A 23564-nucleotide genomic window follows, 5' to 3' on the forward strand; every position below is an offset into this window, starting at 1 on the left:
GCCTCGCAAACATACTCACCACAACTTTTATTTTAAATTTAAAAAAACCACAAACTTCTTAAATAACCCCCGATCTTTACGCGTCATGATGTCATCAGGTCTCGGTCTAGCAACAGTTTAATGGTGCGTGCCTTCATGTTTTATCTGATAATCAATAATGAACTTGACCGACATTTTTAAGTGCCTTCACGTTTTCCCTGGTGATTAAAGAATCAGTTTGTTACGCCGGAAAAAGACTATTCACTGAGAAAAGCATTTCAACAATTCAAAACTTTTCCATCCTAACAAACGCGGAAAAATATTTTCGGGCTCGATTCCGGAAATTTTTTTCCGGCAAAAAATTTCCACCTGAGAGACGGAAATTTTTTTTCGGAAATTTTTAAGTCGCCTGTCGCAGCCGCAGCCGCAGCCCTCCTCGTCTTCGTCCTCACGCAGCCCTCTTCGTCTTCGTCCTCACGCAACGCAGACTCTGCGTCCTCACGCAACGCAGACTCTGCGTCCTCACGCGCCGTGAAGCAGGAGGTTCATTTCTCCCGCGGCTTCTCTTCCACTCTCGGTGCGTCGGGCATCTATCGCCGGCCGCCGGTGAAAGGTACATCCATTTCTCTCTTGTTTTATCTCTTTCCGGTTGTTCTCTCGTTTTTTTCTAGCTCTCTCTCTTTCAATCTCGCTTCCTCTGGCACCCTTTTCTCCATTCCGCCCATGACCCTGCACACCCACTTTTTAATCACGGCCCATTCGATCGTCTTCCTCTTGCAGGGTTGCAGAAATCGCGTCCCCACATCAGTGTGCTCACCGTCAGCACTTCAGCAGCATTCATCTTCTGCCAAGTTCGAGCCAGTCGACTGAAGCTAGACGACCCTCTTGTTTCCTGCGCGTTCCGGTTTCAGGTCATATTTCTCTCCTGCTTTCTCTCTGTTCTCTCTCGCACTCTGTTTTGCTCTTGTTTTTTCCTGCCCCCTTCCTTCCCCGCCGGGTGCAGCCTCTCTTCCTCCCTCTCTCTCACACAGTTTCCGTCCACCATCGCCGTCGCTTCTTCGCACTGGTACGCCTCTCTCTCTCGGCGATGCACCTCTCGATGCGTCTGTGTGTATTTTTCTTTTTTAAATTCGTCTTTCTTCGCTGTTGCCGTGTGACTCTCTCCTCAGCAGCCACCGACAGCCACCGGCGAATGGGTTTGTTGGATGAATTGGAAATCTTGGAGGTTACTTTGTTTCAAGATTTTCAGTCTAGGTTTTTCTTTCTTTAATCAAGGGTAAGAGAGTTAAGAGGGAAACCTTGGCAAACAAATTCTTCTACTCAAGAAATGACATGTTTTATTTGTGGAATTTCTCAGTAGTAAAGTATGATAAAAAGAGGAACTGTTACCAATTGCAGAAAGAAATTAAAATCTGAAAAGAGAAATTTCATCCATTTCAAGTTTAATTTGAAAGGAAGCTTTATTTTCCAGGTGACTTCAGTCCTTTGGGTTCAATTCCCACTTTTTTGCTTGGTGGCTTGAAATATGTGGTTTCTCATGAATACACTTGGCCGAGAATCTCAGTTTTTACCAGGTTGATTGGTTTAACCATGATATTCCCCGTCGTGCTGCCTGGATTTTTTTGTCCATTTCTCCTTCCTCTATTCAAGTGCCTGAGTTCTTTGCAGTTTGCAGATTTCTTGCATGTGTACTGACACTCTTATTCATGATTTTGTTATTAACTATGAATTTTGACATAATAAATGTTGGCTGGCTATATGTTTTGATTAAGAATATATTTTTTACTATGATTTTGACAATTTGTTAAGGACGCGTTTCGCTATTTTTTTGGGTTGTCTAAACAACTGCCTAGATCATGCCAAGGCTTTTCGGCTTTTCAGTTTTGACAATATGGACTTTGGTTTATTGGATCAAAGGTTTAAGTGTGTCTTACACATAGATAAAACCCTAAAATGTGGTCCTTTTACGTGTAAGGAAGGAGCAGTTGAGCGGGAGATGGATTCACAGCAGCCTGAACCAGTGAGCGGGAGATGGACTCACAGCAGCCTGAACCAGTGAGCTACATCTGTGGAGGTAAACTCGGCAAAATCCTCTTGAACTGAGAATTTTCTATATACTTGTTATTGGTATTTTTTCCATTCCATTTTCCCATACCATCAAACTCAGAAATATAGAATTGAAAATATATTTTTGAGTCATCAAACACACACCAAAATTGGAATTGAAAAAAATTTTCCCATTCCATTTTTTCATTTCCTATATTTCCAGAAATATATTTCCAGGCCATCAAACGGCCCCTAAAGAATCAGTTATATATTTCAAATTTGAGAGAATATATTAGGAGTCATAATTATGGAAATTTTTCAAAATATAATTTTTCAAAATTTTTATACAAATAAATATTTTTTTTAAAAGTTTACATGTAAATTAAAATCATATATGTATTTGAAAAGAGGGGAGAGGGCTGAAGCCCCACCCTATTTGCTTATAACTAGATTTGCCCATGTAAAATTTTAAAGCAAATTGCACTATAAACAAACTTCTTTTTAGCTAGATATTTATGAGAGAAGCATGTTTAATCTTTTTTATCTTAAAATTTCTTTGAAAAATATTTAAGCTCATCAAACAATCGCCATTAGCAAACTTCTAAGTTTTGTTAAGATATTCGATTTTGTGACCGGTTCGAGAACGCAAACCGTGAAGGTTTTAACTATTTCTTAAACTGGTTTAAGGTTTTTCATATCAATAATTTTCTGTACATGTTTTTAGATTTTTACATAAAGTTTTTTTTTATCTTTTTGACCGACTCACAACTGATTCAGCGAATCGGCAGCTCTGCATTCGGTTAAAAAATCGGTTTCTACGATACAGGTCCTTCGTTGCGTTGAAAACTAGAAACAAGTGAAAATTTAACAAAACCGAAAATAACGTTTTGAACAAGTTCGATCTGGTGCATGATAGGGAACGATGCGGAGTCCAATACTTTATGGCATTCCAACACTTGAGCCCAGAAACAAGTCCGTGTTTCTTCCATGAGTTGTCTTGTGCAACTTGTTCACAATATTGCGGGAAAATAACCGGTTAATTTCCCTTGAAAGTTAGATTAAGAAAATAGGACGGAGGATCCCCTGTCGCTCCTGCCAAGGGCGGAGCCAGGATTTTTTTAGAGGCGGGCCAAACCATCCGCGGGTCGGGCCAAACTAAAAAAAATTTGATTTTTTACATATAAAAAAAAATTTTCTGGGCTCACCCAGGCCTCCCCCTCCCTCCGCCCCTGCCTCCTGCCGAATGATAAGTTCTCTCATGAAGGCGCAAACTGCCCAAACCAGCCCACATAAGTAAAGTTACGTGGGTTAGATGCACTCTAAATGCCCTTTTTGGCTTTTGTTTGAATGATTTAAAAACAGAGTTTTTTAAAAAGCAGTCTTTCTGAAAACTCTTCTTTCAAAAAAAAAAGTGAAAAAACTACTCCCTTCAAGTTATTCATCTAAAAACCAGTTATTGCCTAAAACATGAAAAAAATGTTTTTCAAAATTCATGAAAAAAATCATTTTTACAAAACCAAGTTTTTTAGGAAAACCATTTTTTCAATGCAATTTTAAACATTTCGTACAAAAAAAAACATTGGCTAGCTACATCCTTGAGTAAAAGCAGGCAAATATTCGATTAAGAGTACCACCTTTCAACTTTTAACTATGTTTTAAACTGTTTTAAGAATGTTTATTTTAATTATTTCGACAGATTCACACCTGATTTAGCTAATTGGCAGCTGTGCGATTAAACCATTTTTAGAATTACATTTTTGAGCATGAACTCTTTGTTCTATCCTTGGAAACAATGCGGAGTCCGATATTTTTCAACATTCCGACTCTTCAGTCTTCACCCAGTAATGTTATTGTTGTGTTCTATTAATCCAAAGTCCAAATAAGAGCCTGACCCGAGAGAGCAGCCACCGGATCTGGGCGTACGTTTCCGGATCTGGAGCCACCCTTCTTGGTATTTCTCAATAAGTAGGAAGCCTAAAAACCCTTTGCAAATTGTAGGGGTTCAGTGTGGTGCCCTGGGTTTGGAGGAGGAGGAAGAAGATGAACAAGGACAAGATCTTCAAGCTCGCCAAGGGGTTCAGGGGAAGAGCGAAGAACTGCATACGCATAGCGAGGGAGAGGGTAGAGAAGGCCCTGCAGTACTCCTACAGAGATCGTAGGAACAAGAAGAGGGACATGAGGTCCCTCTGGATTGAGAGAATCAACGCCGGCACCCGCTTGCACGGGGTATCATTGTCCCACTTGTTTTTCTTTTTCTTCTGAATCTTGAATCCTATCATATTTTAGCTTTTCATGGGTTTCCATTTCTAATGTATGTTTAGGTATCTAGCTTTGATTGCTTAAATTTGTCATCATCCTGTGGGGAATCCGTAACTTGCAAGATCATGCTTGTCGTTAAATAAATTTTGATTTTTTAGGGTCGAAACTGTAAATCTTTTGTGTTCTCATTTATGGTCTTCTATGACTGGTCTGGTGCGGGAATGGGTAGGTTTTGAATTTTTACTAGGACTTTTACGTGTAAGCTGGGGTCTGGTGTTCGTTTGTTGGTTTGAAGAATTGAAGATTTTAGTGCCTTCGTGGAGTAGTTGCATAGACATGAATGAAAATGTTGAGCATTAAAGTCACTCGTCTGAATCACGAACATATAATCTGAGATGTTTAGATTGCAAGATCAAGATATTGATGATTGTATAGGAGTGAGAACTGAGAGGATGGGTTGGGGTTTAGTTAGTTGTGATTAAAAAACTAGCGCATTCAGCAAGGCTCTACACCCAGGAGTTAAAAGGGAAATATCAAAAGAATGTATTAGGAGGATAAAGTAATCATCTACTTAGTACTTACTTCCTCTGGTCCTTACTTCCTCTGGTCTAATTTCCTGTTACATGGTGAGCTAAATTGGAAAAATTGGTCTAACGACCTAACAGACCTGTTCTTAATCGCTATTCTGTTACTTCAAGAATCTGACAGACATGATCCAATGCAGGTGTAGTCTTTTTCTCTGAAAGGAAAAGTTGATCTCACAAGTCCTTTTGGGTACCTAATATACTCTGGTCATGATTCATATTTGAATGCTTCATTAACCAAACTTGTCTCATGCTTAATAGATCTTGCTGATGGTACATGTCAAACTCTAGAATCTTATTGTCCTATTAAAATATTGTCATAAACTGTGAAAATAACTGAAAGAAACTGAGAAGCATGTAACAATAGCCTAAGCTCAGAAGGATGGAACTAAATGTTATGGTTCCTCTGATTAGTGCTCTTAAACCCAAAGTCATGCAATTCATCACGAACTTAGCAGCCCAAAGGTCATTGTCGCTAGCTGCTGTGTTGCAAGGACACTGATATGGGTGTAGATATCGAACATTTTCTGTGACTGCAGAAGAGGGCAGATGCTAAAAAGGTAAGCACTTCGACACAGCTATTTTATATATATATATATAAAATAAATCATGAGGCGGAGGCTAAAAGAAGGAAATGGTGTATCTGTTCTTTCTCCATCCTTTTAGTATCTCATAAAAAGGCGTGATGGAGAGTTATAAAAGGGAGAGCCTGGACTAACGTGAGCCCTGGTCCTACACTGGGGCTGGTTAATCCTTCTTTCTGTTGCAAGAGCAAATATTTGGACATGCAATACACCTGTTGTCTTGGAAGTATAATGTGAAGGATGTAGATGAATTTACGGCTTTTCTCCTTTTGTCTTTTGCTGTTTCAGGAGCACTTTGATAATAATCCTGCATTTGGCAACTTGGCTTATGTCTGTTTTCTTCCGTTTCCTTTTCTTCCTTTGGTCTTGCACTCTGTGTCCGTTGAGAACTGTTGAATGGAGGGCTGAATGCCTTTGTCTTAGTGCACTTCTTTTAGGACATCAGTCACCTATGGTTTTTCAACTCTGGACATCTAATATTTGGGAACCCTTGCGTTCTTTGGGATTTTAGGTTATTTTGGTGGCTTGGCCCTAACAATGAAAGAGCTGTTAGTAACAGCAAAGTTTACAAAATCATGCAAGTTTTAAGACCAATTTCCTGTTTCTGTTTCCTTCTTTCTGATATCGAGAACAAAGAAATGGTTCCTATGTTTCTATGTCCTTATTGCCATTGGGGTGATTGATTGAATGTGAATGTGGGATATCTGAGCTAGCACCTGAAGTTGCCTGTTTGTTATGTTTCTTTATTTTCCAATATTATTTGAGTTCATGGTATTGGAGAACTAAGGTTTGACTTGAAGCTTTACTCTGGTACTGTATGAGAATTATTGAGCTTGGCTTCATAATGACTACGCCGACTGTTAATCAGATTCTACTTTTTTGTTCCTTTTCCTTGTGCATGTTCTGTTGCTATCAATTGTGTCTGAAAACTCACTAGGGCGCACCATACCTGCTCAAGAAGTACCGCTGGGTTGAGCCAAGACAACGGAAACCTAAATCTGATCTTTATAGTATGAATTTTGTGTCGATTGCTTGAGAATGATCTTAGTTGTCATATATATCCAGTTAAGTCACATGCCAGTAGAAAATTGAACAGTCGATCTTTATGTGTGTGTGTGTCTGCACGTGTTATACACTGTTAACACTGTTCCTTTGTATACAGGTTAATTATAGCACTTTCATCCATGGATTGATGAAGGAGAACATCCAGCTAAACAGAAAAGTGTTATCTGAACTGTCAATGCACGAGCCATACAGCTTTAAGGCCCTCGTAGACATCTCTCGAAATGCATTTCCTGGAAACAAGCTCCCCAGTAAAGAAGGCGTGGAAGCATGATTTTCCTGTGCCAGCTTTCACAAGGTCTGACCAATAATTGGTCCTGGTGGAACACGTATCCTGCTTTTCTTTTCAACTTGTTTCTTCAAGGCTGTTGTTGAAGCAAGAGAGTGTTTTCAGTTTTGTAGGGTATTTGCATTTTCAATCTACCAGCATGTTGACACCATTCTGATATATGTTGAGTCAACCGCTTATTTTCTCCACCGGTTTATTTCTTCCTATTACTTTTTTTTTTTTGAGGTGAAGTATGGGTTCACAAACATATCTTGCTGTTTTTTTCTTCTGTTTGTGCTGGTTCAGATGGAGGTAGGGGTGATATATTATGGTGTCTTGTTTCAGTTTGTTTAGTTCAAGTGAGTACTGTGGCTCGCTTTTGTAGACGAGACACAGGCTAACCGTGATCTGTAAAAGATTTATTTTATTTTTTATCCAGAAGACAGGAATGCTGTTAAGCACTCTTCATAAATGTATTTTGATAATGGATAAGATCAATTCTTGTTTGCAGAACGATTTTTTAGCAAAATAAAAAACTATTGCTTCTCTCAAATTGATCTCGTGGGAACCGTTTTCTAGTAAATAAAAAATTCTTAACGATATTTGTCGATTTGGGTGGAGAAAGAGCGCTTGGACCAGTGCTTCTTCATTTAAGACGGATTACTTAAGTGCCTTGTTTGTGTGCGCATATGCGTGTTGTTAAATGAGGCATGTCTGGTGGGCGTCTGATCTGCGGAACACATGGATCGGTGGAACGCGTGTTCTGCAGATCGAGAGAATGTCTGCGCTGGGGTAGGCCAACACGTGTCTGCAGATCGAGAGAATGTCTGCGCTGGGGTAGGCCAACACGCACATCAAACAATACATCAAACACTCGACAACAAGAGAACCCCGGTATCCTTTGTTAGGCGGGCCTTGATGTTCTGCAGATCAAACAATACATCAAACACGGTACACAAGAGAACCGGCTATCCTTTGTTTATCCTGTCCAAACGTGTCAACCAACTTCGGTCCTAACAGCATTAGTTTCTCCAGATTTTTATTTTTCAAAAAAGGCGAGAATAGACATCTCGCGGACTGCTGGATCCATTTAATTGCTCGATTAAGGGCCGTCACAAAGTCATGTCCCAGGCGTGAAACGTCATCACATTATAGGTGACCGTTTATCTAGCGGGACACATTATATATATATATATATATATATATATATATATATATCTATATTCTTTTGAATTTTGAAGGAATAAAAATTTTTAAATGCTCACGAAAATTTGGGTGTCTACCAACTACACATACCTAATAACATCACGCCCTCGGCGTTTGCCAACTATGGTTCTTCTAGTGTGGTAAATGTTGGTATGCCTGCCTCATAGGCTTTCACTTGCCAAAATATTTTTGTAAACCAACGCCGACCATATTTATATGAGAGGTGCGTCGCTCCGGCCTTCTAAGCAGGATCAGTTCAGCAATAAGATCTGAAAACTCCTTTGGTCGACCTTTTCTTATAGCAAAATGGTGGTCGGCGCACCAAAGCCCGGTGAGAACACTCTCCCGGAATGCACTCCTGGGAAGGCTGCCATTCTTGCTCTAGGAAAAGCATTCCCTCACCAACTGGTCATTCAGGACTACCTTGTTGATGGCTACTTCAAGAACACCAACTGTGATGATCTGTACCTGAAGCAGAAGCTGGCTAGGCTATGTAACGAACCGCCCTCCTTGTCCTCCACTGATTTCTCTTTCCTTTCTTTTCTGTATTGAATATTATGTTCAACGAGATTTTTGGTAGATCAATGGTTTCACTTTGCCTTAGGGGACAATGCAAGGCACTAGTTGGGTTGTGTTCATATTCTGCAAATTATTTCTCATGCATGTTAATACATGCCTTCCTGCAACAAGACAAACAACCTCATTGTAGTCCTTTTGAAATACTAGATTTTAATAATTCATTTACTGCAACCAATTAATGCTAGTTTAGAGAATTCCCTTTTCATTCGTACAGATCGAATAGTTCATGGTGCTTTACTGGGCTAGTCAATTGCCGTTGGTCATGTGATGAACACTGTCTTTGCAATTTTACCAGGCAAGTCTACCACAGTGAAAACAAGATACGTGGTGATGTCAGAAGAGATCTTGAAGAAATATCCGGAGCTAGCAGTAGAGGGTCTACCAACAGTGAGGCAGAGGCTGGACGTATCCAATGAAGCAGTAACCAAAATGGCCATTGAGGCATCAAGGTCATGTGTAAAGCAATGGGGCAGACCCGCATCAGACATAACCCACCTGGTTTATGTCTCTTCAAGTGAAGCCAGGCTCCCTGGAGGTGACCTCCACCTAGCCAGGGGACTTGGCCTGAACCCGGACGTTTGCAGGGTCCTGCTTTACTTCATGGGCTGCTCCGGTGGAGTCGGGGGCCTAAGAGTAGCCAAGGACATAGCCGAGAACAACCCCGGCAGTCGAGTTCTCCTCGCAACATCAGAGACCACCATCATCGGATTCCGGCCGCCCAGTGCCGACCGGCCATATGACCTTGTTGGAGCTGCATTGTTCGGAGATGGTGCCGGTGCGATGATCCTGGGCACCGATCCAGTTCCGGGGGTGGAACGGCCGTCTTTCGAGCTACACTACGCAGTCCAGACCTTTTTGCCCAACACAGAGAAGACCATTGATGGGAGGTTGACAGAGGAAGGCATAAATTTCAAGTTGGGGAGGGACCTGCCGGAGATAATTGAGGACCATGTGGAAGAATTCTGCATGAAGCTGATGAAGAAGGCAGGATTTGAGGGGGAGCAGTACAATAGGATGTTCTGGGCAGTTCATCCTGGGGGCCCAGCCATACTCAACAGGCTGGAGAAGAGGCTGAACCTGTTGCCGGAGAAGCTGAGTTGCAGCAGGAGAGCACTGAGTGACTATGGCAATGCAAGCAGCAACACGATTGTGTATGTGATGGATTACATGATAGAAGAGAGCACGAAGTTGAGGGAGAGAGGAGAGAAGGACAGTGAGTGGGGGTTGATTCTGGCTTTCGGCCCTGGGATCACGTTTGAGGGGATTCTTGCCAAGAAAATTGTGTGAAGTCTCCCTAAGTTTTAATCCTTTTTTCCCTTTAAGGTAGCCATTAATGTGGCTCTTATGCTTTTCCTGCTCGCAATTCGAAAGAAACCGCTGGCCCGCTCTCTCAAAATTGTGAGGAAATGCTGATTTACTACTAGACTACTAGTTGTCTTGGAGTGTAGTGTCTTGAGGATGCGAATAATGGCTGATTACAGGGTGGGCTGAATCCACCACAGAACACCATTCGCCAGCAATGGAGACGGTGAATTTGCAAAAAGTAAACCATGATGACTGCTGCCGATGGTGATATGCGTGTCTTCTTCTCCATGAGCAACTGGTATGGAATAGGCACAGACCTAGACATAAGAGGTCAAATCTGCGTCAAACATCATTTCTCATGGGCGTTGCCATGAACCTGCAAACGCAGCATTTAAAATTATAGAGAGATTTCATCACAAGATATTTTCAGGGAATATATTATACAAGAAAAGACATATTTTTGTGAAAAATCACATTTCATGCATGAAAATAATACGCCTCCTTTGAACCACATAATCATGTATAGGTGAACCACTAGGGACACTGTTATCCGTCTTCAGGCTGAACCGCGCCCACAAGTCAGATAGGAGTTTGGTATTAAGTGGCTGTTTGGACAAACACAGATTTAGTTAAAGATCTCACTATACGCTTAAAACCTGAAAAATCAGTGTAACATCGGCGCATATTGAACTGGAGCGAGGAAAGGTGATGAGATCTTGCCACTTTTTCATAAAGCAAATTTTGATAATATCACAACATTTTCAGCCTTATATATATATATATATATATATATATATATATATATATATATATATATATATATATATTATATATATATCATTGACAAAGATTTATGACTGAATAAAACCAGACTGTAATGAGTTAATTAAATCTTGGGCATTTGATACGTGTGGGACTTGGTTTCGTTTGAGGCATGTTTGACCTGGAACTGGGGTGAGTTCCTTTGCAGGGCGGACTGTAACCCGCTTGTGGACAGACAAGTCGTTGCCTGTGGGGCAACAGTCCAGCCCACCCTAGATGTCCCCTGAAATGACGTCCACATCGCTTATGGTTGAGTCCGGATCTAAATATCTTTGCAGTCACTCATCTAATCAAACTCAGTTTGAAAACCACCAGTTTTTCTTTAGGAAATCTCAACTTGAATTCATGTGCATGGCTGCAGAGACAGAAAGAAAATTCAGGAGGGCCATTGTTTCAGTTGCAACCTTGCAGATTATTGGTGTTTGTTGAAACAAATTTTAAGGAAAGCATTACATTTTCCAAATACAAAACCAATGAGTTCTTAAATTTTTCTGAAAATCGAGGCCGGCCATCGTTTAGCTTCTTCCCTGCCACATACACAGACAGACCAACATGCACGCTTCAAAATGGCCAAAATGCCTGTCACCAATCAAATCCATTGCTGAAAGCAGAAAGCAATAGAAGGCAGGTTCTCATCATTGGCATAGATTTTCATACTGTATGTTTTGAGCAAGATCTGCAACCTTTATTTATCATACGAACAAAAAGACTTGGAAGCAGGAGTTCCTGCTAATACATTATCTTACTGTAGATCATTAGAAACAGAGCTGGACAAACAAGCCAAGGGAAGAAGATGCAAATAACAATTCCATATGTAACGTCTCGCAAAGTATTCAAGTCTTCAGGGGCATTTGGGCTTTCCACCGTGAGTGGTGATGCTAGCATAGCAAGGGCAGGCCTCCTTGTTGCCGTAGGTGCCGGGAGGGACGCAGTTGCATCTCTTGCAGCAGCTCCCGCACTCGAACTCGCACCTTTTCTGCCTCGATGCCTTTGAACACCTCACACTGCAAGCCTCTGCGCAGTCTGCAGCCACAAAAAAAACTCATCATCTCAATTAACTGCAAAAGAAGAAGTTCATGGTTGAGAAGCAACGTGTTTGATTGTGTAGAAACCCGAAGTTGTCCCATTAAGAAGAAGATGAACAAACCTATAGTTTGGAGGAGTGATCTTTCATGTCCCCTGACTTCTGCCTGCGACGACACATTTCAAAAAAGCGATGTCAATACATACAAGCCGTGAATCGCAACTGTTTGGAATTTTCTCAAACTTCCAATTGTAAAAAGCATAGAGGAAGACCATATGATCAGCAATGTTAACTGTTAAGTGCCAATTCTTAGAACTGGACCGCTTTGGATCTGTTTGCAGCGTTGAGTACGTTAAAAGAAGATGCAAAGTTCATGTGCTAATGCAGTTTGCAAAAGAAAGTGATTGCTGCGAGAGAGACTGAGAGAAAGAGATGAGAAAGCTTTACTGTTGTAGATCAACCCTGTAGGAGACATACCAATTGCAACTCAGATGCGAGTCTGCCCTCAACAAGATGGAACACCAGAAAGGCAAGAGCCGCGAACACCACTACTGGCTTAATGGCAGCCATGATCAGAGAGAAAGGGAGAAAGAGAGCCGATGATGAACGTCTATAGCAGCATCACAGTATTTATAGAGTTGGAGGACGAGTCATCCACGGCAGAAGCTCGTTTAGGGGAAGGCAAAAGGCTCATTCTGAGCAATGCTGATCCAACAAATTAACAAAAAGAAGTTTGAAAAGAAGAAGAAAAGTTTTAAGCACCGATTCCCTGAGCCCCACTGAGCCCACATTCCTTGGACTCACAAAGGAAGAAAGGAAGGAAGCTGCAGTAATTCCTCTGTGCAGACCGCGTTGGTTTCCTTTGAATGCGTCACTCTACATAGGATCGAACTATACATCTCCGTATCGGCCTTTTCATTCATGTTCAACCACATTGAAACGAGTCATTTAATTATCACACTCATTAGTATTTTAACTTGGCAACATTCAAACCTACAGAGCATCATGGATAATTCTCAGTATGAAGAAGAATCAAGACACGATTTTCCTGCCAAAGGAAGAAGCTCCGATTCATCTCCAGCTCTCTTGCTTCGACTCGTCCATCCAATCCGAGTGGATATAAGGGTCCCCCGACTTGGGTGTTAATTAATTTCCGATCCCTGTGGCCTACCAAGTTGGGGACAGCCTGGAATTCCGATTCTTTTAAGAGCCTTTGTCATGCGGACTGTCACTGATGCTTTCCTTCTCAGCTTTGCACTTGTTCGACGTTGATGCCCATGTCCAATACAGTCAAGAAAAGCGGGATCCGATATGATTTAGACATGAATCAAGATCTAGATTAAGAAGATATGGATATTATTGCCAAGCAACTCTTCTATTTAGTAGAAATATAAGCTAACATGCTCAAAATATAGTAAGTTTTTATGTTCTGTAGTTTCCCCATCCAAATCTAGCTAGCATAAATGGAGAGTGCTCGAAACATTGTTTTTGACGACCTGATCATTTCTTTCTCTCTTTTGGTTCGAATATTTTTCTAGTTGTACTTTAGCACGCACTAACAGTTAGCTATATAGTTTACAGTGTTGAGACCTTCCTACCTGCTTGTGGTTGTTGAGAAGAACCAATTTGTTTTCCTATTTTCCAAATCTTCCTCTTATAAGTGTTTATGCCTAACCAAATGTAGCTTATTAGAATTTTCTTATTAGCTAGGTGTTATATATCTCCGTTATAGATATGGATGGAGTGTTTGTTTTGAAGATAAAATAAATTAAACTTCTCTTTCTTAACAAGTTAGTTTAAACTTGACCTGAGAAACATGCCTGCTGGAGGTTTTTCCTCCTGAATTGCATTAATCAAAGAATGAAAAAATAGAATGTGCAGAAAAAGGAAAACAGGAAGCAATGAGCATAGTTTAAACTTTACCTGATAAACTTAAGATTGAAACTTTACTACTGCTATCTTGAAACCTTAATCTCACTAACAATGGTAGAATGTTGACATTCAAGACCAACCCAACGTTCAATTTCTTATCAAAGGGCTGTTCTTCAGTGTAAGATCATTCAAATGGTTTAATAATGCATGGCAGCTTCCTGCAACCAAATCCTCAAGTCATTTCAAGTTTTTTAAGACACAGAGCACAAACCAAAGTATCAACAACAAAAACCCAGAACATTTTTTTTTTCTCAAAACTTCCAAATTCTGAGGTGCAAACTCTGTCTTCATTTATTATGAGTTCTGTTGTATCTCATGCTTCGATATTGTGTTTGGTAGCTCAGAACACCATAATTTCTCTTAAAACCACCGATCTCTCCTATTGAATGCTAAGGCATTAATCTTTTCTAAGAGCCATCTACATTTCCCGTTTAGCTTCTAGTTTTTAATAAATATGTGACGCCCATGAGTTAAATATATTACCTAGCGATGTAGTTAAGGTAGGTGGATCTGATTGGTGCAGTTGGGTTAGATGACGAGATTATAGACCGGCCATGCAATTATTAATTTGGATGTATCAAGCTTGCTGTTTTTGGAAGAGCCTACCCATGTAGCCAACAGTTTATGACCACTGACGGTACACTTTGGATCTGTCAGGGTTTATCTGAATAATTAAGCAAAGTCTTGTCTTGAATCATCTTAATTTCTTGCTGTTGTATCTTTTCTGAACTCTTCAACGTATCCAATTTGTCTTTCCATTAAGAAAAAAATCTTTCTTGATCCAACATGTTTCGTGACGATAAAGCATGAGAGAGTCGCGATCTGATTATGTTTGCAGATCTAGAGAGAGAGAGAGAGAGAATGAGATGATCACGTCCAGTAGGGCAGCAGATTATGAATGGAGCCAGAGGGGATTCTGTCTTTCTTTTGTTGTACCAAATTCGATTGTCTATGTATTCAGCCGACCCATGTTTGGCAATCTAACAACCAGAGACAGTCACAATGATGAAGATGACTAATAATTGCATAAACATAGGCATCAATTATTGAGAATCAGATAGAAATTTTATTAATCCTTATCGTCTCGGCCTTTGAACTTTTGTTTAATCTGTTGATCATACATCTGGTCACGAAGGTCAATGCCAATGCTGAAATTCTAACTTTGGTAAATTGAGGAATGCAAATGGATCAGATCTGGCGTATTTTGCAACTAATGTTTTAATTATATTGGTTTTAATTTTGACTAATATTCAAATGTATAATACAGAAATTTTTGTCATCTTATTACTAGCATGGATCCGAACCCTTTGTATCTCAAACCTGGACCAGGTTGGTGTCACTGGAATGAGCTGATCATGAAATTCCAAAGCGATCTTGAATTGGAGCAGCAGACAAGAGGAGGACCAGCTTGATCCCACACTCCATGTGTTCAATCGAGTCCAGACGACCCTCCTTCCCCAGTTCTCTTTCAAATGATTTAATTCACCAAGACCCATTGATTACATGCTTTTTAATTTGGTCTGATTAAAGTTTATCAGATTTTACCAGGGGTCCAGGATATTTGTTTCATGCTGCTTTAATATATTTTTCTGACTAATTTCAGCAGCAGTCAAATTTTATTTCATATCATATCCAGTGATATATATATCAGGATTTTCTTAAAATCTATCTTTGCCTATAGTGGACATGGGCATTCACGCTAGACAGGTAGGTGGAGATGAACATGAGACGATCTGTGGTACTTTGTAAAACCGGATAAAACCGGATAATTTGGGTTCTGCAGGTGTCAGCATCGAGCCCCAGTTGTGGAAAAAATAGCACAGACATCCAAGTTGGGGCTAAGATCAAATTTGGTGCTTGACAGACGGACATCTCAATGGCGCTTGTAACGTATACTGGACAACCAATGATGTGGTTTTCTTTCTCTCTAGAACGCAATGACAGTGATATTTTTGATGAATGAAAATGTTTTCTTTGCTAACTTTTATGAAAGATAAACATTTGCAAAAAAATATAGAAATAAGGAGTCAAAGGTATTTTTTCATGAAGAGCACCGAATTAAAGTTTTTAAAAATACCATTTTTCAAAACTTTTATATAAGACAAATATTTTTTTTTTTACAATTTACATATAAATTAGAAAAAAATGAGGTAAAGAGTCACCTATGGCTCTCCATACACATACATATTTATATATAAACTACAACTTTAGAGGGATAAGAAAAAAAAAAAAAAATTGGGCTGGGCTTTTCTGAAAGGGGTTTTCCTTTTACTGACCCAGAAATGCTATATATAAAAAAAAAATGCAATATATGGAGAGAGAGATACGGGGTGGCTGATTGTGACAATTTGTTTCTATTGAATTAATGTATGATCTGGTTGCTTGATCGGGACACCCCTCGCTCCCTCCTCTCGTGTCTCCATCGACCACCCAGAAATCAACTCATCACACATCCCTATTCATCCTTCATTTCATACATCATAATCACATATATAAACTACAACTATTAAGCTCATGACGTTGGATTTTCTTTTCAGTCATTGAAGGGAATGAGCATGAATTAACTTGTGGCATTGAATGGATGTAATTATGCCTTGACAGCTACTGGGCCACCAAATTGAGGGACGGTACAGCTTCAATTGAAGATGACAATGGTGGAGCCATCAATGGTTGCAACCCGTAATCGTTATAGCTGGATGAATGTGCTTTGCCATCACATACCTCATTTATACAGTTTTAGTTATATATATATATATATATATATACACACACAACCATCGCGGCCATCAAGCCTAAAGATGCATATAATCAAATTAAAGGACTAAAAACATATACTTGTTAAACCAATTAATCTGTTTTATCCTGCAAGGATGAACAAGACGTAACTTGTTCAGAAAGAAAGTTGTTGTTTTAAAGCTGCATAAAATAATTTTGAATTTAAATATGCTCTTTGAATGGGTGAACAGACATTTAATTGAGTTGTTTTATGCCAACGCTACAATATTATAAAATACATTTACCTAAAAAAGGATTTTTAAAACCAAAAGATTCGGGTTGTCTAAAGCGAGGCTGCTCCCTTGCATTTAACAATTCAAAACCATAGAGCCTAACATAACTTAGTCACGCTCATCACAAGATCAAACTTGACAATAATTGTGACTTATATCTTTACTTTGTAGTTGGATAGTTTTTTTTTTTTAATTTTGTGTTGCTAAAAAACATCGTAAAAAGTGCATTCAGTGTCATCAATCAATTTTTGCTGTTATAAATGCACCTTTTACTATGGTTCTTAACAATACAAAAAAAAAATAAATCATATGACGCGATAGAAGTAGGTGACTGATTTCAATTCTTTTAAGTATTGTTATATGTGCATGAATGCAAATGTTTCATGTGTAAAACAGTGATCTAGAGAGATACAAATATACGTGAGTATTATTAGAATTTGCCTGAATCGGCCGATTCAAATTTAATTGGTTGTAAACCGATTTGATTTGGTGGTCGATTCAAGAGGGCTGCATGTCAACTTTTTAACATTTTTTAATTTTATTTATATTTCCATTTATTTTTCTGAAATAAATATTTTTTATTAGCTCGTTCGCGACCGGTTGCGGTGCCCCTCATTATGGGACCAGTTCAAGCCATGTCAGCGTCCATCGGTCGGTTCAGCTTCATATTAGCCGATATTTTAAAAAAAAAACTTAATAAAAACATATTTACTTTTTAATTCGTGAAATGGCTGCTGCAACTCGATACACGCCCATGGGTATGGTTCAGGTTTCCGACACGAGATGAGAACCGATACGAGTACAGAACCGATATGGATCCATTTTGCTCGAACAGAGTAGCGAGATCTGTTCCTCATTCAATGAATGTTAAACCGACTTAGATCCGATTCGAGTCACACATCGAACCGGGTCGGAGAGAAAATGAAAAAAAAAAAAAGAGTCGAAATATACAGCTGTATGGCAACAACAGCTGCGGGGCCCCGCTCCAGCTTGCAGAGAAAGCGCGTGGCCCCCGTTCAAACGGTGGGCCCCAGGCTGACGCGGTGGGGGGAGATTAGATAGAAGTAGGACGACCGGATGCCACACGAGCGCAGCCGTCGCTCGTGCCGAGGCGATGCATGGGACCCTTCTCTCATCGGGACCCACCACTCTCTGCTATAAGTGAGAGGCTGCAGGCCGACCTCCTCTTCACTCTACCATCTCTAGAGGGGAGAGGGCTGACTGACCATTCCCAGTTCCGCCTTTTCGATCAGCTTCCTCTACTCCTCCTCATTCTCCAATGGCGATCTCCTCCTCTAAGATCGTCTCCATCTTCATCGTCCTCTCTCTCCTCTCCCTTGATTTGGTGCACGCTGGCATGGGCTCTGGTTCCTCAATGGTATAAATCCTTCTCCTCTTTACTCCTCTGTTACGGATTGTCTGAGCTGTTCTTAGTAGCAGCAGCAGTGGTAGGTTGGCAGGAGACTGGCATTGTCCTCCACCCTGCCAAACCAGGACCACATTTCACTGCAACAAGTGAAGTGAAGTGGGTATCTACATAGAGTGGAACATTTCATTACATTCAAGATTCTCTCTCTCTCTCTCTGTATGTATATATATATAGTCGTTGAGAAAATACTAAGGAGGACCAAATTCCTTATTCTACGCAGGCGCCTGGTCAGGACCACAAGAGTCCTGCTCCGACTCCTCTGCCTCCGCCAGCACTAGGTACGTCTCTTTCTTCGTGCTGTGCTGTGCAGTTAATGGTGTATTATGTGTATTCTTGAGTGGGGTGTTGAGGATGTGAAGGGTATGGCGCAGATTGCGATGCGGCATGCGGGGTGAGGTGCAGCCTGTCGTCGCGGCCCAACCTCTGCAAGAGGGCGTGCGGCACCTGCTGCTTCAGATGCCACTGCGTCCCCTCTGGCACCGCCGGCCACTACGAAGAGTGCCCCTGCTACGCCTCCCAGACCACTCACGGCGGCGTCCGCAAGTGTCCTTAATAGGAAGATCATTCCGGCCATGATCTGAAAGCATATATAAGAATGTCTCCCCTTCTACGCGATCTCTGCTGTTGTTGTTGTCGTTTCGTCAGTTTTTTTCTGTCTATAATGAAGTATTTCTGATAGATATATGAATGGCTCCTCTCAAATTTGTAATCTCTGTGCGAGAGCTGCAACATGCAGCCAGATGGGGGCGATTGAAAGCGGAATTAGGCATACCCACGCCATGAAAACTTGAAACGTTCGATCAGGATGAAGAAAATTTAAAATTCCGTTGAAATGCCACCTTTCACTCAATCCCAATCTTCAGGTTTCTAAGCTTCTTCCTGAAGACCCGCTTCTGCTCCAACAATGACTACATGCAAATTTTTTTTTTTTTACTTGGTACAAGCAAAGTTGGACCCGTATCAAATGAAAAATTATAAACCCCATGACTCATATTTTGAGATCATAACCGAGGCGGTGTCATAAGCAAAGCCTTTTTTTTCTCGAATATTCTATTTATACGGTAAAAGAGCTAAAAAAAATCTGCCGAACTGCTTGTCGCTGTCAGTGATTGCCCCAAATTGTTCAGTATGTCAACGAGAACGACATGCAACATTCCAAAACGAACATGGTTGATTTGGAAGGTTGCCGGCATCGCTATCTGCACCGCCAGAGGTGGGGAGGAGACGATTAAAACGAAAATATGCTCGTCCTGATTGCATGTGAACACAAGACGATAGGCTTCACTGCCAAGTTAAGGCGCTGCTAGCCTGCTATGATGTCAACCCATGTTGAAGGTCTCAACCCCCACTGTCGTCTCCAAAATCGACTACCAGTCAAAGACTTTGCAATATAATTGTTACCCAATTGTTTTTTCTTGAGATCATTGCTTTTTTTTTTCTTTTTAAACTTCATTGAACTTCGTTTCCCCATGTGCTTGGAAAGTGGAGATGGACAAAGTTTTGGCCTCATTCATCGTTGCCGCGTTCTGACTCTCATTCTGAGTTTTCTTGGTCTATATATGCATATAGTTCCAAATTAAGCCGAGTTGCTTGCCGTGCTTTCCCCCTTCCCTGTTTGTTCAGTTTAATTAATCTGTAAAAGACAATGTAGTTTTGCTTTATGCTCGTGATCCGTAATAATAACACGAATTCCGGAGCCCGAATCTTACTTTCATCAAATTTCTTCCTGCATCCATGTGATAACAAAAGTGGATCTGAATCTGTGGGGGTTGATGATGATCATGTTCTCATCCAAATGATGTATACAATGGTTTTGTCTAAGGTGGAACCAGTAATTTTTTGTTACTATAAGGATCAAAATACAATTTTTCAAACTTTTTATATAGGTTAAACTAAAATTTCTAAATTTTAGATGTAGAATTTTAAAATTTTTAAAACCTGAGAAGAATGTTGCACAATTCAGAAGCATAAATTGACTCGATTCGGTGTTGGAATATGGATTTGGATTTTTAGAATGGCGAGAGCAAAGTAAGATTAAAAAAAAAAAAAAAAAAAATCTTGACACCCTTCATATTTCCCTACCCACTGCCCAAGTTGATCGGTGACTTCATGATCAAGACTATGATCCACTGTAGCAGACATTGTTGGAATTAAAGAGAGCTACCTAATCCTTGCCTTTCTCCAAGGTTCTCCGTGGTGGCCTCCTTGATGATGATTCCTTCCCTTTAATTAGTCAAAAAAGAAAAGCAAAAGTAAGAGTATCTTCATAAATGAAGTGGAAAAGGATGAACTTACGAAAACTATAGAATTAAAAACCACAAAGCTGCTCGTTTCTTTGCATTATAGTTATACTACAGAAAGGTTGGTCAAAAGGAAAATTCATTAGCACGGATGGGAATTTAGACAGATCATTGCACCCACTTTTTGATCTGCCTCATAGTTGCTCGAACTGTATATATAATAAAAATGCACCCACATCGTCAACTATAGGCACGTTCAATTTAAAGGTCTTAATGCTCCGTGGCCCTTAGTTCCCATTGGCGCTACCGATCGAAATGTCTAAATCAGCTAGTATGACGACAAACTAGTCAAAATCCATATATCACTGGCGTGGAAGTCCCAGGTTGAGTTTAGCCCACGGATCCATGATTTCTAACAATATGAATCTTAGATCTTTTAGTTGATCTGAATGCATAAACTAAAACTTAATAATTTTAAACTTTTCCTAAACTATGTGTATGTAGTTGACAGTGATCAGACGCTACTTTTGAGACAACTCACCCAATTAGATTGTTTATCTGTTTGTTAAAAGTTTGCTTGAACATTAAATGATGACCGAGACAAGTGAACATTATTTAGTGAGGAGATAGAGATAATTGCTTGAATTGTCAAAACCAGTACTGTTGCAAAGACCAATCCGCGCATTCACCAATTCAGCTCAATCAGTTGTAGAAAAAATGTATAAGAAAAGAAAGGTGTATAAAAAACAATTAAGAATAAAAAAGTGAAAAATAATATCAAGTGACATGATGGATTATGATCATAGCAACTAGCAATCATGATATTCTGAGAGAATGCATGAGGGAAGGTGGATAATAAAAATGGTAGGTGCCATTTTTTTTTTTTCCCCTCAGAAGCTCCTGAAATTTTCCTTCTCAACAGATTAATTTCTCTACCTTGAACGCAGCTGGAGCTCGACCATCAAAGCTTGCGTGCATGCTTCAAACGTGTGGCGTCACCTTCCCCCGAATACATCCACCAACGGGACGGCGAGGTCGCACGGGCCAACCGACAAAAGGCCAATGCGGGGAACATGCCTTCACGTGGCCCATTATTTACCAGAATTCACCTCCCAGCGAAACTTCAGAAGAGAAGAGGAATTACAGTGCTAGGGGAAGGCATCCCACTCGTCTGCCCAACTCTTTTACTCTTCGGTGGTCCAATCTCTCATTAAACTCCACCGGTGCCAATCCTACTATAAATTGATCTTCTTCCATCTCCACGCTATTCATCTTTCTGTCTCCGTGATGGCTGTGTCTAAGTTGCTCCTTGTTTGTGTTGCTCTTTCCCTGTTTACGCTTCAGGTTGTTGATGGCAGGCTTGAAGCAGAATATCATGTAAGAAAGAGCTCGTTTCAAGCTGTATTGGTTCCTGTTCTTCCTTTAGAATGATCGTTTAAGTGTGGAAGTTATTTGTTATGTGGAACATTGTAGGTTGCTGGTGGTGCTGGGGGCAGGCGCGGAATCGGCTTTCCTGGCATTGGTAATAATGGTGTTTCTTTCTTTGTTTAGTTAACTAATCTTATTTCATTTTATGAGATAACTGTATTTTCATTTCGTTTGTTTGGGGGAGGGATTGTCAGATTGTGGCGCTGCGTGCATGGGGAGGTGCTCGAAGGCTTCAAGGCAGGATAGGTGCGTTCAGGCGTGCGGTAGCTGCTGCAGGACCTGCAACTGTGTTCCACCAGGAACTTTTGGCAACAAGGAGAAATGCCCATGTTATGCAGGTCTGACCACTCATGCAGGCAGGCCAAAGTGTCCCTGAGACCTTCAAGATTGCGATCATGAGAATAATCATAATGTCATTGATCATTAGCGTTCCTCTCTCTCTCTCTCTCTCTCTCTCTCTCTCTCTCTCTCTATATATATATATATATATATATATATATATATATATATATATATATATATAATCATGGATGATGCATCCAACTCCAGTGCTGGATCTGATTTCTTCGGCTAGCAGCTGGCTTACTTATGGAAAGGGCACCTGCAGGTTAAAAAAAGAACACATGTCATATTGTTCATCATACTGTGCGCAACTAGCTGAGCTAGTGGAATATTAAATTGCAGAATGCCTTTTCCTCCTTTTTTTTTGGCAGACTACCCTGGGACAGGCATTGCATGAACCCACGGACTGCCCTAGCCTGGAAAGGCCGCTCACCGGCCAAACAACCATTATGGACTCAAGGGACACCAAACCTAGGTAGGATGGTACCTTAACCAGCAAAGTCTAGCATGTGCAGCCAGAACTCCGGCCTTATAAGATGATTGCTGCAACCTACTTAGCTTCAATGCAGGTAACAATATGGCAGACATTTTTAGGGCTGATATATGACATATAGCTGTAAAGGAAGAATAGTAAAAGTAGCCTAGATATGATGTTGGATAGGAGCAATGATAATTGACACCACTTGTCTTGCAAACGGAGAAAAAAATAAATGCAACTGACCCAGGCATTAACTTCTGTGCACTACCAACTTGCGTCAGTTGGGCCGTATGCTGACTGCTGAGTGAGTGATTTATCACCTTTATAATTCATCATGCGATTGGAGGCCAAGAGCATTAATTTAGGGACGTATATTGTTGATTGATCCTAATCTAGTTTGGAACTTGAACTGGTGACATTCTGACCTTAATGCATGAAAGATGAATAGCTAGATCTGATTTCGTCTGCAAGCAAATGCAGCTTTTGCAGACATATCCCTATGATAAAAACCTGAATCAGAAATATCCTCAATTCTAGTTTGAAACAACGTCAAAAGGCTTGAGTTTAGATGTCTCAAAGAATCCAATCCACTTGTATTCCCATTTCTTACTGGTTTGGCAAAAAGCACCAGTTCGTATCTCTTGAAAAAAGAATGAAGATGTAGGAGGTCCACTTGAAACTATCACCTTTCATATGAAAAACGAATGTAGTGCTCCAAATCACTATGTGAAGAGGCGTGAATGATCAGGTCATCTAAAGTAGTTGTCTGCGAATAGCAGCAATCTAAGACCATGAACATAGAGGCAGAAATTCACCAGCTTCACATTGTTAAAGACTTTCTAAATATGAGAACTGGATTCAACCCAAAGGAGCGACACGGTTCTTTGATGCAGTTACAACTTACAAGGACCCTGAGCATGCTTCGTTGTGCATTTCATGGTGATGCCCCTTCTATAGGTACCAACTCCGCCTTCAACAGTTTAAACATC

At 40.4% G+C, this 23564-nt stretch overlaps 5 protein-coding genes across 7 annotated transcripts; 4 read left to right on the forward strand and 1 right to left on the reverse strand.

Moving 5' to 3' along the window:
• Window positions 1-313: 313 nt before the first annotated feature.
• LOC116261355 (uncharacterized) lies at window positions 314-7280 on the forward strand. 3 transcript variants are annotated; one of them, XM_031640074.2, is made up of 5 exons: window positions 314-592; window positions 760-890; window positions 1955-2053; window positions 4024-4251; window positions 6615-7280. In XM_031640074.2, the coding sequence occupies exons 4-5, from the start codon at window positions 4066-4068 to the stop codon at window positions 6786-6788; spliced, it is 360 nt and encodes a 119-aa protein (XP_031495934.1). In that variant the 5' UTR covers window positions 314-592; window positions 760-890; window positions 1955-2053; window positions 4024-4065; the 3' UTR covers window positions 6789-7280. The 3 variants fall into 3 exon arrangements, with proteins under 3 accessions (XP_031495934.1, XP_031495935.1, XP_031495936.1); XM_031640075.2 differs by having other exon boundaries at window positions 1959-2053; XM_031640076.2 differs by having other exon boundaries at window positions 1965-2053.
• Window positions 7281-8068: 788 nt separating this feature from the next.
• On the forward strand, window positions 8069-9990 carry LOC116261015 (type III polyketide synthase B-like). The gene is made up of 2 exons (XM_031639588.2): window positions 8069-8481; window positions 8863-9990. The coding sequence occupies exons 1-2, from the start codon at window positions 8295-8297 to the stop codon at window positions 9852-9854; spliced, it is 1179 nt and encodes a 392-aa protein (XP_031495448.1). The 5' UTR covers window positions 8069-8294; the 3' UTR covers window positions 9855-9990.
• Window positions 9991-11321: 1331 nt separating this feature from the next.
• On the reverse strand, window positions 11322-12441 carry LOC116261042 (cypmaclein-like). Its single transcript, XM_031639632.2, has 3 exons — window positions 12196-12441; window positions 11842-11884; window positions 11322-11717 (listed from the first exon to the last, which is right to left on the reverse strand). Exons 1-3 carry the CDS (start codon window positions 12286-12288, stop codon window positions 11536-11538), a joined length of 318 nt encoding a protein of 105 aa, XP_031495492.1. The 5' UTR covers window positions 12289-12441; the 3' UTR covers window positions 11322-11535.
• A 5396-nt stretch (window positions 12442-17837) lies between these two features.
• On the forward strand, window positions 17838-18769 carry LOC116260924 (gibberellin-regulated protein 11-like). The gene is made up of 3 exons (XM_031639460.2): window positions 17838-18036; window positions 18308-18365; window positions 18459-18769. The coding sequence occupies exons 1-3, from the start codon at window positions 17938-17940 to the stop codon at window positions 18638-18640; spliced, it is 339 nt and encodes a 112-aa protein (XP_031495320.1). The 5' UTR covers window positions 17838-17937; the 3' UTR covers window positions 18641-18769.
• Window positions 18770-21482: 2713 nt separating this feature from the next.
• Window positions 21483-22187, forward strand: LOC116261147 (cypmaclein-like). Its single transcript, XM_031639778.2, has 3 exons — window positions 21483-21704; window positions 21801-21849; window positions 21950-22187. The coding sequence occupies exons 1-3, from the start codon at window positions 21615-21617 to the stop codon at window positions 22129-22131; spliced, it is 321 nt and encodes a 106-aa protein (XP_031495638.1). The 5' UTR covers window positions 21483-21614; the 3' UTR covers window positions 22132-22187.
• The last annotated feature ends 1377 nt before the right edge of the window (window positions 22188-23564 follow it).

This window comes from Nymphaea colorata, chromosome 9 (assembly GCF_008831285.2).
Source record: "Nymphaea colorata isolate Beijing-Zhang1983 chromosome 9, ASM883128v2, whole genome shotgun sequence".
In the NCBI taxonomy this organism is placed as follows: domain Eukaryota; kingdom Viridiplantae; phylum Streptophyta; class Magnoliopsida; order Nymphaeales; family Nymphaeaceae; genus Nymphaea; species Nymphaea colorata.